At 53.4% G+C, this 17500-nt stretch overlaps 1 protein-coding gene across 1 annotated transcript in view; it reads right to left on the bottom strand.

Moving 5' to 3' along the window:
* LOC126581630 (tyrosine-protein phosphatase vhp-1-like) overlaps positions 1 to 17500 on the bottom strand; it is a 28256-nt gene that overhangs the window by 9201 nt on the left and 1555 nt on the right. Inside the window, exons 2-3 of the mRNA XM_050245427.1 lie at positions 13491 to 13601; positions 10024 to 10248 (exon numbers count right to left, since the gene is read on the bottom strand). Of these exons, the coding sequence (XP_050101384.1) occupies positions 10024 to 10248; positions 13491 to 13601 (336 nt within the window). The remainder of the gene's footprint in view (positions 1 to 10023; positions 10249 to 13490; positions 13602 to 17500) is intronic.

The following is a 17500-nucleotide window of genomic DNA, read 5'->3' as shown; positions in this document are numbered from 1 at the left end:
AACTGCAATAATGCCGGACAACGGACGGCGCGCCAATCTCTGCACTGGGGTGGTGCCGGTGGTATTACTCACATCGGTACCATCATCACCAGGCAGCAGAGCCCTGGCCTCTCTCCCTGTGCAACGCTTTTTGTGTGGAACTGCTGCTGCTGCTGCTATCGTAAAATTTACAGACCATTTCGCGTCGACGGTGTAACTTCCAAACGCAGCAGGCGGCTGTCGGTGAGTGTCATTGGCACCTTGGACCGTTACATGTTGGTGATTGGCAGCCGCAGCATCGGATGGGTATTCGATTTGCACCCGTACTATACATTAGCAACAGAGTCTCTGTGGGGGGGGGGGGGGGGGGATGATCTGTGGACGACGGATGGTTTTTACGAGTTTTTGCCAAATTTGGGAGTGAACGTTGCTTCTTTGGTTCTTCCGAAACCCCGAGGGTGACGTAGCGACCATCTGCGTTTGGATAGTAGGCTCTTGCACCGGCTGTAACCGCCGTCATCGTAGTAGCAGGAGCAGCAGCAGCCAGAGTCCGTAAGTTACTGCCGGGGCGTGCCCTTCTCTGAAAGCAAAAACTTGTTGTTTTCCCCTGTAGATTGTGTGCGCGCAGCGTCCCAAAAACCTCTTAAACCACTAATCCCATTCGCTACCGACACGGCTAGCGAGTGTGTTTTGTGCGTGTCGCGTCCGGAATGAAAAACTGAAATCCTTAAAATATACGCACCACATACGCGCTTCCGTTGCCACGCTCGTTGCCAACGCGTCGGGTTTGCTCTTGCTAATTAGCTATTCGCCTCCGATTGGATGCAGCATTGAAAATCACTTGGAAATCACTCCCCAAAGAAGACGAGGTGCCCGCAGGGCGAAGAAGAACTGCTCTACGTAAACCCTTCAATCAAAAACACTGGCAACCGCACGACAGCCAAACATCAAGTCACACCACCATCGCTCCATCGTAATAAGGAACACGATTAGCCTCCTCTTCCCTCGGTTCGGCTCGTGGACAAACGGGTGCGGCAAGGACCAGAGCTTAACATCCGGCGATCAGGGTAGAGAGAATGGAGGTGCTGCTGTTGGTCCCCGTTCTCCCTCCGGTGCTACGGTTGAGCACGTTCGATGAATCACTCCACAAGACGACGGGGCACACGAGCTGGGAATATAAAGTTCTGAAGCGCACACCCTCCAGCACCGGTTGCGATGCGTGCGTTGTTACCCCGGAAACCACCAAGCCCGAAGGGGTGTGTTCTCCCATTCCTAGCAAAGCGCTTCCGGATACTTAAACGATCCCAAAAAAGGAGGGGATGGTTGGTGAGAAGATGAGGAGAGTACGTTTTTAATGATTCGATGAACTTGTTTCAGGCCGCCGTTGCTGAAGGGAGAGAAACACAACCAGACCACGGCGACATACCAACATGTTTATCAAGGCAGCAACAGCAGCAGCATCCGGAAGCGTGGAATCTCCCTCAATAAGATACGCGCAATGGAAGGAGAGCCGGGCTGGCCTCGGCCAACCGAAACACGAGATAACGCGCGGGCGTTAATGTGCCACGTGCAGCGCCAACGCTGCAGGATAATGCTGCAAGCGAGTGGGAATGTCCGATAAACTGCGCGTAAACTCTATAGATAGAGCATTGGCAGCTGGCAGTTCTGCAAACCTCTGCCAGACACTGTGGCGCAAAGTCCTCTCAGACGGTATGTTTTGTCTGCACACTGCACGTACGGTGGCCACATTAGTGACGATTAGCGCGCTACTATCTGCTGCGCTGCGCTGTCTTTTTGAGCGGCTTCAGGGTCACGCAACCAGTGCAGGGCCGATAGAGAGATGCTCCCCGGGCGCCATCGTTGACGCATTGTTTACGTGTTTGATGACACTCTGATGTGCGATTCTCGTCGTGGTGGTGTTGCGTCAATCCGCTTGTTGTTGTCACAGGACTTGAGAGAATGGAGCTCGGTTACCTGGCACCCCCTAGTAACAACAATGACCGATCGCTACTTAGAGGTAGAGACACTTGAAGGGGAAGGGGTGGGGGGGGAACTCACAAGAGCCAGCGGTGATAGGAAGTTTTCGGGATTTCAGGTCCTCAGCTGGAAGATCGGACATCGGCTAGCTGCTGGCTACGTCTTACACCGCGTAGCACACTACCCTGCGACTGCGATCCAGTCTCTTATCAATGGGTCATACATTCATGCGATGCGCTGCTGGTGATCAAAATGCTGCCTCATCGCATCTTCGCAACGCGAATGGAGCGTTCCGGCGGTCTGGGACTCGGTGTCTATAGGACACGGCGAAGTAAGTGGGCTGCGGTATCATGCGCTAGAGCCTTCCAAAAGTGCCATCCAAACAAAGCTACTGTCTGTACTTATAGGATGAACGAGAAAATGGCGCTTTAGAGCCACAGTACACTGCGCTATTGAAGCGAAGCCAAGCCATCTGCCGCGGTGGTGCAAAGGGATGCGGAGTGTCCGGGAGTTGACGAAAGGGAAGGAGAAGGTTGTTATCAGCTCCTGGCTGGCGATTCTTCAATACATACGGACCCATCATCATCATCATCCTCCTTGTTCGTCGTCATCGTCTGCTGGCGTCAACACCACACCGCGCCGCTGTGCACCTATCGCGCTTATCTGTTATGACACTTTGCCTCGCTCGCGTCAGTTCCCGGTCGCAGGCTAGAACCTCCTCCTGTCCTCTATTTTATCACCATCTAGCGAGCGTACGCGCACCCTTTGCGCCAATCGAAGCGAGCCAAGAAGCTTTGTATAAACCTTTTTGGAACAGAAGAAACACCTCGGTCCTCGGTGGCCAATGGTGGTGGCAAGAAAAATCGTATTACCGCGGCAAACAATGCGATCTTTTCGAAACAGAAGACATGGCGCTTAATGTTTTGATGGGCAGCGCCCATGGTGGAGGTTCACCGCCTCATCATCACACAACGGCAACGCGCCCTCGCGTTCGCGCTCGACAGCCGTAACACAAAACCCCCTTCGGATTCCCATGTTACGCCGCCCGTGTTGGCCACTTGCTGCTACTATTGATTTGTGTGTCTATTTTCAGTCCTCGTTGTCGCTTGCTGGTTGGTTGGATGGTTGGTTGACTGACTGGCGGCTCTCCTTCTTATCGATTTGCCCGATTTGCCATTGCTCGATTGAATAACTCCGACTTGGACGGACGGACGGACGGACGGGTGCGCTTGTATGTGTGGTTGGTTGTAGTGCTGCGGTGTACTCTCTGACTCATGCCCGGAGCAGCGCAGCCCAGCGAAGCGCTTTCATTATCAGAAGCCGTAAAGTACGGAGGGACGCCTGAATGAGTTATAAGGTTTTAAAGTACATGCTATTTGTGTTTTCCCTCCTTATCGAATGGTAAGTTGGCTTCTACTAGGATTTACCGAATGTGAAACATCTCTTAACATTCTGATGTGAATGATCTTAAGATCGAGTGTTCATAGCGAAGGCTCGAAACTCGAATGTTACACGCAATTGTATCGCGATTGTATTCTTTTGGGTGCTGCAAATGCAGAAGAGATGCAGGGCCCTAAACTAGACACAGTACAGTGGCAATTTAACCAAAACAGCTAATACATGAACAGCAAATGACATGAAATACTTCCGCGTGCCAAGGTGCATACAATCCAGCCGGGACTGGTGAAGGCGCTAGTAAAAGTAAATAGAACTGAAGCGAAGAACACATTTGAATACACATTTGCATTATCAAGCGTCGACGCAATGTAGTGTGAATAGGAGCTTGCACAGGCCCTTACTACAGCGACACAATCTATACTCATTGTGCGCTCTGCTATCAAACCACTTCACCACCCCGCTCTCCCGGGGCCTGGAGTGCACGTAGCACGTAGCGCTATAGTGTAGAACCGCACTAGTCACAGCCAGGCCAGGTGATTGCGTGTCAGTAATGAACGTGTTTCGTTCGTGGCCAGGTGGGGAGGCCGGAGCCGGGTGGTTCGTCACATCCAGCGCGGAGCAGCATGATGGAGGGTGCCAGGGGGGAGGAGCTAGAAGAAAGTCACATTTCTCAGGGCCGGACGACCGTGAGGTCGGTTGGTCTCGCTCGGTTGTGTGTTTAAATAGTTGTTACTCATTCATGAGCATTACAGCCGCACCGAAGACGCGGTGCATTGGCGTGAATAGACCTAAACAGTACCAATATGGTATGCTTTCAAAGTAGAAGAGAGTCGTTGCAGCCAACCCCTTGGGAAAGATCAATCCTGCTGTCAAAGCAGCCTATGCCCTCCTCTCCTGGCTGGTACACACCATCGGTGATGGTGGAAAAGAAAGTCCCTCTTCTCGATTTTGCATAAAGAATCCCTTTCCAAAAGTAGCGCTTGTTTGGCAGGATAGCGGGACGATTGGCTGACTACAAAGGATGCTTCTGGTCTGGTTTGCTACAAAGGATGCGTCTGGTTGAGGGTGAAATTTAGATAAATGTAAGATAAATATTTAGATAGGTACGAGCCCATGACGAGGTGCGCTATGTTCGGTTCGTAATCTGGTTCGTTCGTTTGGTTTGGCGGATGGTTTCGAAGGGTGCCACCAAAGAAGAAGGGAACCTGTATGCCCAGAATGTTTGTATTGTACGGGGATTTGGTAAATAGGTTTGCATAACCATCCATGTGTGCACGTTCAACTGTTGTGATCAGATTGCCTGCCTGCCTGCGCATCGCAGACACGTCATGGCGATTGTCCATAGGTTGCTTGGTTATGGAAAACCAAACACACGAACGGAAGCTACTCCGATCTGCTTACGAACTGTGCGACCATCTCGACGCGACAATGACATCGAGGACACTCTCAAATTGAATTCTGACAAGCAAGCAAAACGAAACCACGTGATGGTAAGAAGAAAGAAAAGAAAAAAAGGACGCTAATCAGTGGTATCGCGCCATCTACTACTATTATTAACACTCAATTACAATCTACGCTACCAGCACCACCACCATAGCTATCGTAGCGCACCCACACAATACCAGCACCACACCGGACAAGGCAAGCGCCATCGACCCTCCTCGTGATCGAGACAATTTTATGTCCACCCTCTCGCTCTCACCCTCTCGCTCTCACCCTCTCTCTCTCTCTCTCTCTACAGCTCGCTCGTCAACAGCTCGATACAGTTCATAATTGATCTGCGATGATTCATCGTCCATATTGCGCACTAGCGGTTCCACAGTACGGAGGAGCGAGGGTTGGTGGAGGCCACCGAAATGCCACGACACGACCGGCACCCCGCATCATCATCATGACGATTGTGAATGGCTGGGTGAGTTGGTGGTGGTTCGTGGATTGAGACCGTACGGTTCGATTAGAGGCCAGAAACGGGGCACTTGTTACAGTAAATACTACTGTCCATCCATCCTTGTTTCCGTGCTGGTGTTGCACGAGGTTCCGTCGGCACTTTATGAGTAATATTCCGCACAACTTCTAACCGCAGCTCGGAAATAGGAAAAAAAAACCACCCTCTATAGCGAAGGGAACGGGGCTCTCAACTACTTATCTCAATTGATATCATGTTGTATATTCAATTCTTCGAGGGGTATTTCCTTACGCTGATGAAGCACCAGTACCTACTCACCCACCAACCGTTAACGATATATCCCCCACCCCACCGCCCCGGCACCTTTCTGGGTGACCGGAAAACGTACATTTGTTTTTCCGACAGGAATATATCCTGCGGCAAACACTACGCACAAGAAAAGTGCGGTTTGGTATGAAGGGAGAATTCGGTCTAAATTAGAAGAGCACGTGCTCGGACGGGAATGGGTGGCTCCCGGTGTGTGTCGTCGTCGCGTACGTTCGCGGCTTATCATTGACATCATCATCATCATCATCATCATGGTCGTGGTGCCCGGTCGCTGCCATCTCACCCTGGAGAAAGAGAGAGAGACAGTGCGCACGTTTCTGCTTACGAGGTAGAAATACAACACACGTGTGCGCATGGCTTTGACAAGGATGCGCCTAGGACATGGGATCCGTCGGCTGGGGCGAGTGTGCGTAACCAGATTATGCACGTGGCCAAAGGAATTGAATAAGGCAGGGTAGGAGGAACTCGTTGCTATGCTTCCCGATCCCGGGCCGGCTAAATGATCGTTAAAACCTGGCTCTTAATCCTGGGAATCATTTTTAATTTATTCTACCAAGGATTTCAATATTTCATCTTTAGCTTTACGCTTGGTCCCAAAATGTTAATATGATAAAAACAAGCCCGGATGATGCTTGTTTTTATCATATATGGATGATGATTTTATAGGTGAAACATGACCTTAGATAAATCTCGATTCATAGCACACCCGTCATGCGAAACCATTGCATCACGTAGCAAGCTGTGACTATCTTTTTAGTGCTTGTGGAAGTATTCACAAGCATATGGTTTGTGTTTAAAAAAAAACAGAAGAAATTTAAGATTACCGAAAAATGGAAACCAGTTTCTCAGTTGCTCGTGCTTGGTTCCAAAAACCACGCCACAATAGCCAACAGAAGCTGGTTGATTTTGAAGGAATGTTCCCTCACTCCCCCGGCCGGGTTTGGCCGGGCATTTTTGTGCTACCGATGTAATTGAGTCAAATCACGAAAGCTGTGCTGTTGGTGCTGTGTTTTCGTCTCGTCGCTCGGTTTTCTGTGTGGCACAACCTGCGGTAAACCATTACACACCACCGTCGGGGGGGGGGGGGGGGGGGGGGGGGGTAAGTGGGTCCCCTATTCCTTGTGTCTTGTCGACAGGCCAATAGTGCGGTGTTCCGTGTGATGGGTTTCGGTCGGTAGCAAACGTAGCGTAGCGTGTGGTTTAGTTCGGTTGCAATCGTTCACACGCAACCCTGCCGTCCGGGGGTCCGGTGGCCTCTTTCGCTCGTCTGCGCGCCAGCTTGCTTGGTTAATGGTGAGAGCCCCGCATCGGTGGTTAACTGGCAATCCGCAGACCAGCGTGGCAGTGAGTCATCATACCGTTAGTGGGGGATGCCTCGTCTGCCTCAAGCAAGGCACAAGCAGTAGGCTGGGCGCAAGCCAGCCAGGCGTGCTACGATGCCTTTGCTTCTTCGCTTCTGCATGACAGGTTTCCTATGTCCGTCTGTGTGCGGGCCCCAGTTCTCCTCCGGCCTACCGTTCTCCGTTGGTTGCCGCGGATTAAAGGTCGGAACCGGGATTGTGAGGCTTCCCGAGGCCACAGAAAAAAAAAGCTTAAATACCAACTCATAACTGCCTCCGGCGGTACCGCAACCATCGACTTTTGACGGAATGCGCACAGTCCCGGTTTCCTGAGGCGCCCAGCAGGTGTTGGACGCAGGAAGGTATTGGTAGACTAGTTCCTTTTTCAGTGTTCGTTCGAAATATGATCGATCGATATGTTCTCTCTCTCTCTAAATGATCACTTCTGACGCTGTGATCCGCGGTCCTGGGGTCCGTTTTGGTGGCAGGACAGCCTTCATACGACCCTGCCACTGCGGCGGAACATGGTTTTCGCTTCCCCGAGCGGCAATACACCGACGAAGCGGACGAAGGCCGCGAAATCTCGCCTCCGTGGCAATATGGTGGTGGGGTATGATGTGGGGTGGTGCTGTTGCTGCTGCTTTGCGTCATTCGATGTCTGTGTCGGAGGGGTGGTCGAGTTGCGTTGGGTTAAGGGTTGGTGGAGCGATTACGAACGACTACCAACCAACCAACCAACCAACCAACCCCATTGTCCTCTCTTTCTCTCTCTCTATCTCTCGGTGCTGCTCTCTTCAGCGCTCTCTTTGCCCTGCTCGGTGCAGGGCCACGGCATTTAATTGTGTTTAAATGCGGCTCCGTGACTCATCACTAGCACTCACAGCCGCGGCTAACGCGTACACCGTTCATTGCGGAACGCACCATGGGCCGACCGACCGCAGACCAGCACCGCTCTCTCATTCTATTTCGCTCCCTCTTTCTCAGGTCCACAAAAACCACAAAAGCGTTGCTGTTGCTCGTTGGTGTTGCTATCAATTCATGACCACCACCATCCACCACACAACCAGCAGTTATTGAAGCACGCACACCACATATCGCGCAGTGACGATGATGGTGGGGTGGTCGTCGACCGTCGACTATCTCTCGCTCTCTCGCCGACGCTTCACCAGTTTGTCCTGCGTGAATGTGAATATATTGACACACCATGATATCACCGTCCGACCACCGAACGGCCCCGCGATCGTGTAACCGCTTGATGGACGGCTCGGGACGAAAGGGGGCCACCAAAATCCACGCGCTTGTCGTTAGCTGCACCACAATCCCCACCAACCAGCAGCTAGCAGCAATTGATAAAATAAAAAAAAAAACACACAGAACGCGTATAAGTCTCCTAGTTGAACGCGGCTGGTGGTGGTGGTGGACCACCCCGATAAGCCTACGCCTTCCGGCCGGGGGCCGCTAGCGCTTCTCGTTGATCTGAACTCTCGCGCTCATCCCCTCATCAGCCAGCGTGGTGCGGAAGGAATATGCGCAAGATATCCATCCAGCACCGCGACGTGCTGCGTTTGGCGGTCATGGCGGTCAGTCAACCCGGACGACGAAGGACGAAACGGAACCGTGTTCCGTATTTCCGGGACGGGACAGGAAGAGTTCAGTTCCGTTCTCGCGCGAAATTATACAAATTAATGGCCAACAGGCGTCGTAAACAGACTCCTTTCCCTAAACGTGAAGGAGTTTCCGCCACGGACGCGGTTGTCCGGGGTAAAATGTTCCGGGACGGACATAAGGTGGCTGGTTGGTTGGTTGCTTGTCGCCAGCGCAAGGTCGTCGTCGTCGGCCAGTAGCACGTACATACTTCCCGCTTCTCTGACTTGGCAGCAACTGGTGGTGGTGGTGGTGGTGTTGTTGTTGATGGTGGCGATCTGGGACTTCCAAAGCCGCGCGATCACCGCGCAAGAAGGAAACACCATAAACGAGAGGCAGTTGGGCGGTCGTCCGGTCGTTTCGGAATTGGAATGGAATGGAAGCTTGCAGAAGAGTGGCGCGCTGCCGTACCAATGGAGGACAGCAAAAAAAAGAAAAAAGGAAAAGATCGCGACCATTTACTACGACGTTTGCTACGACGACCGCTACACGCCGCGATCGGAGTGAGTAGCGGTGCGGTGGTGGTTGATGTCATAGCTATATTTGTACTCGCGAACGGACGATCCTGAAGCGCAAGCGGAGCCGGGACCGAGGTCCAGCAGCAGCAGCAGCAGCCACTCATCATGCCCCGGGTGTCGTCACCCTTCGCTGGTCGGATGGTGGCTGGTATACACTCTGGCATCCCGGCGGCGCAAGGATGTTTGTTTGAACATGCACTCCTGCTCCGCCACGCTGCCCACCCGCCCGCCCGGCCTACCTATCTTGCACCCTACTTTCGCGTTTAAATTTAAAATCTTACGTACATCCTCCGCCACATCCCTTCCGGCGGACCGGATCGGTAACGAACCGGTGGTTCAAAGACCGGTTGTGCGATTCCACTGGCTGCTGGGGGAGTGGAGGTACCAAAAATAAACAAAAATCTGCCAAACAATATTATCCACCACCATCCACCACCACCCCACGATGATGTCCGTGGCCCGTGAAGGGACGGTCGGTTTCCGCAAAAGGAGGCGGTGGCGCGCGATGCTTTGGCGATCGGTTGAATCATCCAGCTCCCCCGCCACCAATCATTAACATTTCATTCAACTTTCTGCCGATGGATGGGGTGTGTGGTTGTTTTGTTGATGGCATGGCAGGTCATATCGCGTATGTGTATCGCTTTGCCTGCATCCCGTATAGAGTTCACAGAGGATTTCGCTACTCGTACACGCCGCCGTGCCTCCCCATGCTCTATTCCCGTTTGCGGCCCTCCACTTCTTCTCTCGAATGTGGATAAGATGGATTCGTCTACAGTATTCATAGTTCTAGTTTCATTCTTTTCGACAGACCAGTGCTTCTCGCTCAACCAGACTTTCTCAGAAATTCAGAACACCGCTTTCAAAGCGTACGTACTATCCCGGAAAATAGAGAAAAAAAAACATGTATCTGTAAGGGGCCAAAAGTAACACTTACCGATGAATTCGAACGCTTCCTGAAAGTACTGCTTGATGTTCTGGTGCGGCGTGTCGCTCGCCGGGATCTGTTTGTACTTGAGACCGGGCTTTAGCTGGCCGGTCGGTTGCTGGCAGGTAACGTTAAGTACACAGTTCGCGCCCACGGTGGCCGGATCGATCGCATCGCGACCGTTACCGAGCAGCAGGTGTGGGAACAGCAGCGACGCGGGATGCGACTCAATGTCTACAAAGAAGGAAGGAAAGAACGAGAACGAATTAAAACACCACCGGGTTAAGCCGAACGCCACCAGCGAAATCGAAACCTCCCGTCTTTCTGTCTGTCTGCCTGCCTGTCTGTCCGAGGCGAGCGCCCGCGCGCGTGCACTCTACCGGAAACCGAGTGCCGATTCGACAAAAAAAAAATAATGAAAAAAAAAAATACATAAAACTCGGAATGTCGCGCACCTTCTTCACGAGCCATTGAGAAGCGCGCTCGCTAGGCCACCGTGTGCTTGTATTTCAAATCCCGATTGTTCTTGATTTGCTGTTTTGTGCAGTGCTTGGCGTGGCGTTTGGCGTTTCGATTTCACCATGCCCTTCCACGGCTCTGTGGTCGCTCTGGTCGATGTGCTAGTTTTTGAGAGGGGGTTGGTTCCCGTTCCCTTTTTGCACTGTGGGCCCGGGGGCAGCCAGAGCCATTCATAAAAAAAACGTCAACTTTTCAAAGAAAAACCACGCTGAAGTGCAGTCCCGGCAACGGCATGGCAATGTGATGAGTGTTGGTGCGCAGCCGCTACCGGCTGAGCTGGTTATCGATTGGCGTACTGGTGCGCATGGCGGTATCGGTAGGGAAAGTGCGTGCGCCTGCGGTTCAATTAAAGTTCAATGATATGCCATCGGTGGGCGCCGTCGTGAATGAGGACGTCGGCGTCATCGTTAGCGCCATCGTCAGCAGAGCACGCCAACGACTGTTGTCGCGATGGTAAGTCGCACCAGACCGTGGGGGGGGGGGGGGGGGGGGTAGTTGCTTCGAAGCTTCGAAGAATAATTTCGAACAAATGCCGCCACTATCGGAGGGGACACGTTGTTTTCATTTGTTTCCATCTCGATTTGCATCGGTGGGTGGATCTCAAAAATTCCATCCTGCCGACGACGACGACGACATCATGCTCATAGCTGGGGAGCTGGTGGTATGTTGAGAGTTTCGCCCCGTGGAGTATGCGTGTGTGGGACGACGACGAGAGGGGGCCCGGTGTAGGATACACAACAGGCCACCATAAAATTCCATGCCTATAGAGGCCCCCGGCGTGGAGGGCCAAAACCGCAAGAAACCAACGCCAACGTACGCAGACGAACACGCGCACACACACTATCACACGTGCCCGCACGCGCGCTCGCTGCACCTGGAATGCTGCTGTGCTGGCCCTTCTGTCGGTTGGTTGTTAAGGGCAACGCAAGCAGCCAAGTAGGCAGACCCTCTGCCTCTGAGCTCGAGAGTCCGTGCATTCCCTGCTGCTGCTGCTGCGGCTGCTGCGGCTGTCCCTATTTTCCAAACCTTCTTTCCAGCCTCCAACAAGAGCAGGCCAGAGAGGCAGCAGCCTAACCGAAACCACGGCAGGGCAGGTGAGTGCGCGCGGTTGCGCGGAGCAGCCGTTTGTTTCGTGCAGGGACGCGGAAAGTTGTCTGACCGGCCTTGAAACCGGATACGAAGCAAGCGGTTTGGTTGCTCTCTTGACTCTTCGGTTTCTGTTCGCGTCTCGGGATGTACTCTGGGCAGCAGCAGCCGCAGCCACCACCGGCACCGGTACCGCGTCGCGGCACATAGGGCCCTCCCTCTTCCTTTCTCGGGATCCCCCGCGAAACCGTTCACCGCTGTCCGGTTTTCTCCTCGGCAACCGTGTCATGCTGCTGGTGCTGGTGCTGCTGCCGCAACGGCTTGCTTTGGAGCTTGATCGCGCAGCACTCACGTACACCGCGTTGCCTGTCTGCGTTGCTACTCACTACTTTTCTTAACCCCTGCCGCCGCCGCCGTCTGCTGCGATGTGCCGGCATTGACAGGTGAAATCGCTCTTCAGAGAATGCTCAACGAAAATGTGCTACACGTAAAGACACAGCGTGCCGTTTGGAGGGCAGCAACATATTCGATCTCGACGCAACGGTACTGGCTGTTTAAAGTATGATCCACCCGGGAACGCCACACCTTCTGTTGCTGGCGGTTTTGTGCAGTACATGGTAATACTTCCGTGCCACAAGCTTTCTGTCCGTGACAAGCCCCCAATTGTATCGCTTGCTTACTGCGGTTTCGTTTGTATTTGGGTGATGACAGATGCTTGCATTTCATCTCAAGTAACAATCAAAGCAACGGCAGCATGTCTAACATGTTCGACGCGTCTCAGCAGCAACAGCAAAGAGTTTCCTACCAACCGTCTACGAACCGAAGCAGAGCGTTCGAAGCACTAAAGATTGGAGCTGAATTGGGCACGACCGGGATGATTCATCAGCCAAGAACTGGGGGCCTGCTTCATTTGGAAATTTAAATTGCCGGTTTATAAATAACCAATTGCTTCGAATTGCTGCTCCACTAGTCTAGCAGCAGCAGCAGCAGCAACATCAACCCGCAGACCAACCGTCTTCGCTCTGTTGACGACCGAACTCGTCAATTCAAAACGGCAGTGCGCGAGCTGGCTGGCTGGCTGGTTGGCTGATGCGAGGAAGTTCACAAACAGCGGCAGCGGGCGTACTCGCTTCTCTGGCCCGGGCGCCGATTGCCGACATCCAGATCCGTCCATCAATTGGGTAATCGCGGAGCAGCAGCAACAGCCGCAGCAAACACCGTAAGCACCATTACGCAACAGAGTGTGTGGCAGATGGCTGCGTCCGCCGTTCCTGCGTTCTAATGGCGTCCGTTTGTTGGGTTCCTGTTATGTTTAGCAAGGCATGAGGAGGAGAAGCATCATCATCATCATCGTCGTCGTCGTCGTCGTTGTTGTGTGCTTCACAAATCCGATCGTGTGCCGCGCCCGCAATCACGTCGCGCAGTAGCAGAAGCGCAGTTTGGGGGAGCAGGCAGCAGAGGGCGAGAATCTCGCGTATTTCATAATCAATTCTCACGAGTGATCACTGGCACTGTGTGCCCTCTTGCTGAGGGGAGGAGGATCCTTTTTGAGGTCTATCATCGCCATGGTTCGTGCGTGATAGACGCAGCATGCGCGGTGGTAGTCATGGAAAAGGTCAATCGAATCGAAGCACGACCGTTATCTTCTGCTGATCTGCTGTTTTTTTTAAGGTTCTTCTTGTTGGATTCAAGAGGCTCTTGTTGTAGACCAAGAGAAGAGCAATGCGCATTGCGTTTGGCGAATCGGATACGAATGACCGACCGTCACTACCGACGTCCGCTGGAATATACTTCCGGTTAGCAAGGGTGTTGCGCTCGCACGTTCGCTCGCACGCACACCCCTTTCCCACAAAAACACACTCACAACTCACCGTATGATACCGCGGGACTAGAGCAGCTGCGCGCCAGGGGAACGCGGGTGCTGGACGCGATCGATGAATCATCGCAGCTATCTTTGTGCCGTTTGTGCTGGCCATGGATGGCTGAAATGAGAGGAACGGAGAGAGAAGAAAAGTTCGTTTAAGTAAAGCAAAGATGGTAAGCAAGTGTAATCGAGTACCGGGGGGTGGAAAATAGGGCCCTACAACTAGAGGAAAAACTCCGGAAAAAAGAAACTCATTCCATTGTGTCCACCGGCGCATACTGGTTGAACCTAATAACGTGCTGTGCGCCAGTATGTCTTGTGTTTCAATTCATTTTTTCAAAATAATGTTTTTGTTTCATCAAAAAAAAAATGTAACGATCCGCCGCCGTAACATTGCGCCGTTGCGCGCGCGACTCAAAACACCTTCATCAGCATCACGGAGAGGCCACTGCAGCAGGTCTCCCCCTAATGTTGCTAAACCCTCAAACGGCAGCCGCTGTTGCCAACATGTCGTTGTACGTACGCCATGTTACGTGCAGGAAAACCTTTAAAGGTCGTTCCAAGAGGTACGCTGCGCTGCTGGCTGCTGGCTAACCCACCATCGTCGTCGTCGTCGTCGTCACCGTCACGCGAAAACGAGTTTTTCCTCTCTCCCTTCTTCTCTCCGTCTCTTGCGCTCTACGCTCGCATCTGTCTCTGTGTGTGTCTGTGTCTTTCGTTAAGATGGGATGTGATCTCACCGCACCAGGCACGCTAATCCGGAATCCCGGTGAAGCCCCCCCGGAGGAATGGGGTGCCGGGGCCGTGGTGCGCATAAACGAATCGATGATGAACGAACGACTCCCAGACACTGACTCTCAGCGCTTCAGCGCTTTCGCCATGGTGCATGAGGCCGAGGGAATGTTGTGAAGAAGCGGTTTTAGGGGGGGGGGGGGGGGGGGGGGTGCGCCTTTCGAAATCGATCGATTGATCGATCGTACACGAACGACCGAATGGCGACGACGACGACGACGACGAGGTGCGCGAGACCACCATGAGTCACGAGCTAGCCATTTGCGTTCGCGCGCCTTTCCTCCTCCACCTTCTTCTCATCCCTGAGAGTGAGAGGGATGTCGTTTCGTGTTGGCTGCGTGCGTGCGTGCGTGCGTGCGATCGTGTGTCTGCAAATCACGCACCACGTTCCACAGTGCGGATGAGTGTTGCGCGGATCGCACAGAAAAAGACGGAAGATGATCATGACGTGAGATCGCGGTCATTCGGGACATGAGAAAAGCCGGCAAAGGATGACCGAACGAACTGAAAATAAATCCACTTTATTGCTCTTTAAACCTCGCATCCCCCCCTCCGTATACTACTACTCCGTTTCATCATTAACAAATCGGGCGTAAATCAGGGTGATTTATGCGCCAAACACCTCGCAAGGAGAGCGAGAGGTGGCGCAGCAGCAGCAGCGAGGATCCCGAGAAAGAAAAGCAAAGAGAGGGAGAAAGATCCTTGAAGGATGCAGCACATTTCAGGAAATAAACAAACATAGCAGGCACTGGAATCGGGCTGGTGCGGGTCGTAGCGCACCGGAACCGACACGGAAAGGGCCACCAGACCACCATGTGTGTGGTTGCCGCCGTTCAAGGTGGAATAGCTCATCAATCGTGCGATGGTGCGAACACAGCTTCCGCGACACTTTGGGTACGAAAGCGTACCGCCGCAAGAACTAAACGAACCGAGACATCGCCCACCGCCACCCATCACCACATCCTCCGCGTATCGTTTTCTTCCAAGCGGTTCGGCAACTTAAAAATAGTTCTGCATAGTCTTTTCCGACCTCCCCCCCCCCCCACCCCTTTGTAGCTTCTGTTTTTCCTGGTGTGTCCGCCCGCCACCCCGGACGATCGGACGGCCACGACGGCAGACGGCACGACGATGCAAGCGATCGCCAGCCAGCCCACCACCACCACAAACAGCATCAGCATCATGCTTCAGACGAATGCTTCTCGCGATGCGATGAGATACCGCGTGTGGTGTTTGCGGATTATTTTCATCTTTTGCCTGCCTCGCGCGACCATCGAGACCGAGACGACGACCACCGGTCTCAGATCGTCGTCGAGAGCACCCCATCGGGGAACCGAAAGGTAAAGACATGACTCATCCCGCCGGTCGCCACGATCGGTGCTCGGTTGTCGTGCTAGGAAGGGTGGTTACTCGTTTCGCTGTTTCTCCTCTTCTTGCCCGGTAGGCCACCTTCCTTTTCGCCACCAAACACTTGGTGCCCGGTGAAGGGGGGGGGGGGGGGGGGTTATGGTTGCTTCTGCTGCTCATGGTGCTATGTGGTTTGGGGAGCATCGGATCACGGAAATGAATCGCTCCAGACTGTCCAACCGAAAGGGGGAGAGGGAGAGAGAGAGAGAGGGAGAGTGAGAGAGAGGTTTCTATTGGAAAAGTCCCTCTGGGATCTCCGCGCGGGAATGCCACACCATACGGCGGCCGTTCGGCCAGATGGCGATCGTGATGATGACCCCATCTCTCTTGTGCAGAGAGTGCCAAGCGTGCAATGACATCACTGCGCAGGGTATGCGCGTGTGCGTCTATCTCTGTTTGTAAACCTGAACCGCTGAAAGAACATGCCAAACAACAACCGAACCGGACACACGTACGCGATGGGGGCCAACATCGCTGAGTTGATCTCGCGATCATTGGACGAAAGTCATCTCATCTTCAGCGAGAAGCGGGCGGGGCGGGCACGTCGTGTGTGGGAATGATGAGACCAGCGAGAGTGTGGGAGACGAGAAAGGGGTGGGATGGCTATTTTGGGGGAGCGATTTTGTGTTCTTCATTTTTTCCTGATGGTTGGCCATCGGTGCGACCAAATAGTTGAACCATCGCCCACCACCGCGAGCCGTGCCCGTGCCCGTGCCAGCCAGCCAGTCGAATGTCATCCTCCTCCACCACCTTCTCCTCCCGGATCGCCGTATTGTGATGGGGGATGATGATTCATGGTGACTGTTACTGTGTGTGGAATGTCAAGCTTGTTTTGCGGCACAACGCGGGGGGGGGGGGGGGGAAGGGGTGATGCTTGGGTAGTTTGGGACGGGTGTCACCCGAAAACAGGGGGTGGAAACAAGGGGTCCATTGTAATGGGCCGCGACGGGTGCGCACACCCGATTTGACGGTGAGTTATGGTGTTGGCAGCAGCCGCTCGTCGTGTGAAAATGTGTGTTCTGCTGTGGTGATCCGTTCCGCACATTAACACCATCCTTTAGGCGGATGACAGGGGGCGTAGGGGAAGGCAAGGATGGCGAGGGCCAGCACCAACGGGTGCACCAGGCCACACCGGGACCGGAACAGGTGTGCACAAAAGGAGATCTACCCCCGGAGGGTTGCGGCATTGCCACGTGTAAAGCGATCCCTTTCGATCGAAGGGAACGGCAATGAAGATGGGCCAACCGTTCGTTGAGAGTGAGATCATCCCAGTTAGAGGGTGCTTCCTTGTTTCTGTTGCCAGCATCGTCGTACAATCCAGCCTAGGGAACCATGGCGCTTGGAAACAGTTGCTTTTGGGTCAAATACGCACCGGAAAGCATCTCTAATCGCAGAGGGGATCCTGGACCGGAACCACAGGTACACACACGCCCAGGCAAACACACAAATAGGCACGCACAGGAAAGTGTACCGGAAAACGGCCGCGGTACCACACCGACAAGAGACGACGAGGTCCACCGAGCGCGAAAAGAAACTGAAAACCGATTCGCGACGTTGCGCGACGAAAGATCTGGCCTGCGCTGCGGTGCGCGCGAAAAACGCGGCCAAAAAAAGATCCTTGTTACGCTGACGAGGATCCAACACGCTGCTGCTGCTGCTGCTGATGATGATGGTGATGATGAAGATCGGTCGCTAGGTTCGCCTCTCAACAAACTCATCTCATCCATCTTCTGTCTCTCTCTCTCTCTCTCTCTCTCTCTTTCAGCTCTCACGCTCGTCAACTCTCTCCCTTTTTTTCTCCTTCTCTCTCTCTCTCTCTCT

This window comes from Anopheles aquasalis, chromosome 2, assembly GCF_943734665.1.
Source record: "Anopheles aquasalis chromosome 2, idAnoAquaMG_Q_19, whole genome shotgun sequence".
NCBI lineage: Eukaryota > Metazoa > Arthropoda > Insecta > Diptera > Culicidae > Anopheles > Anopheles aquasalis.
This window is presented reverse-complemented; position numbering and strand designations above follow the sequence as displayed.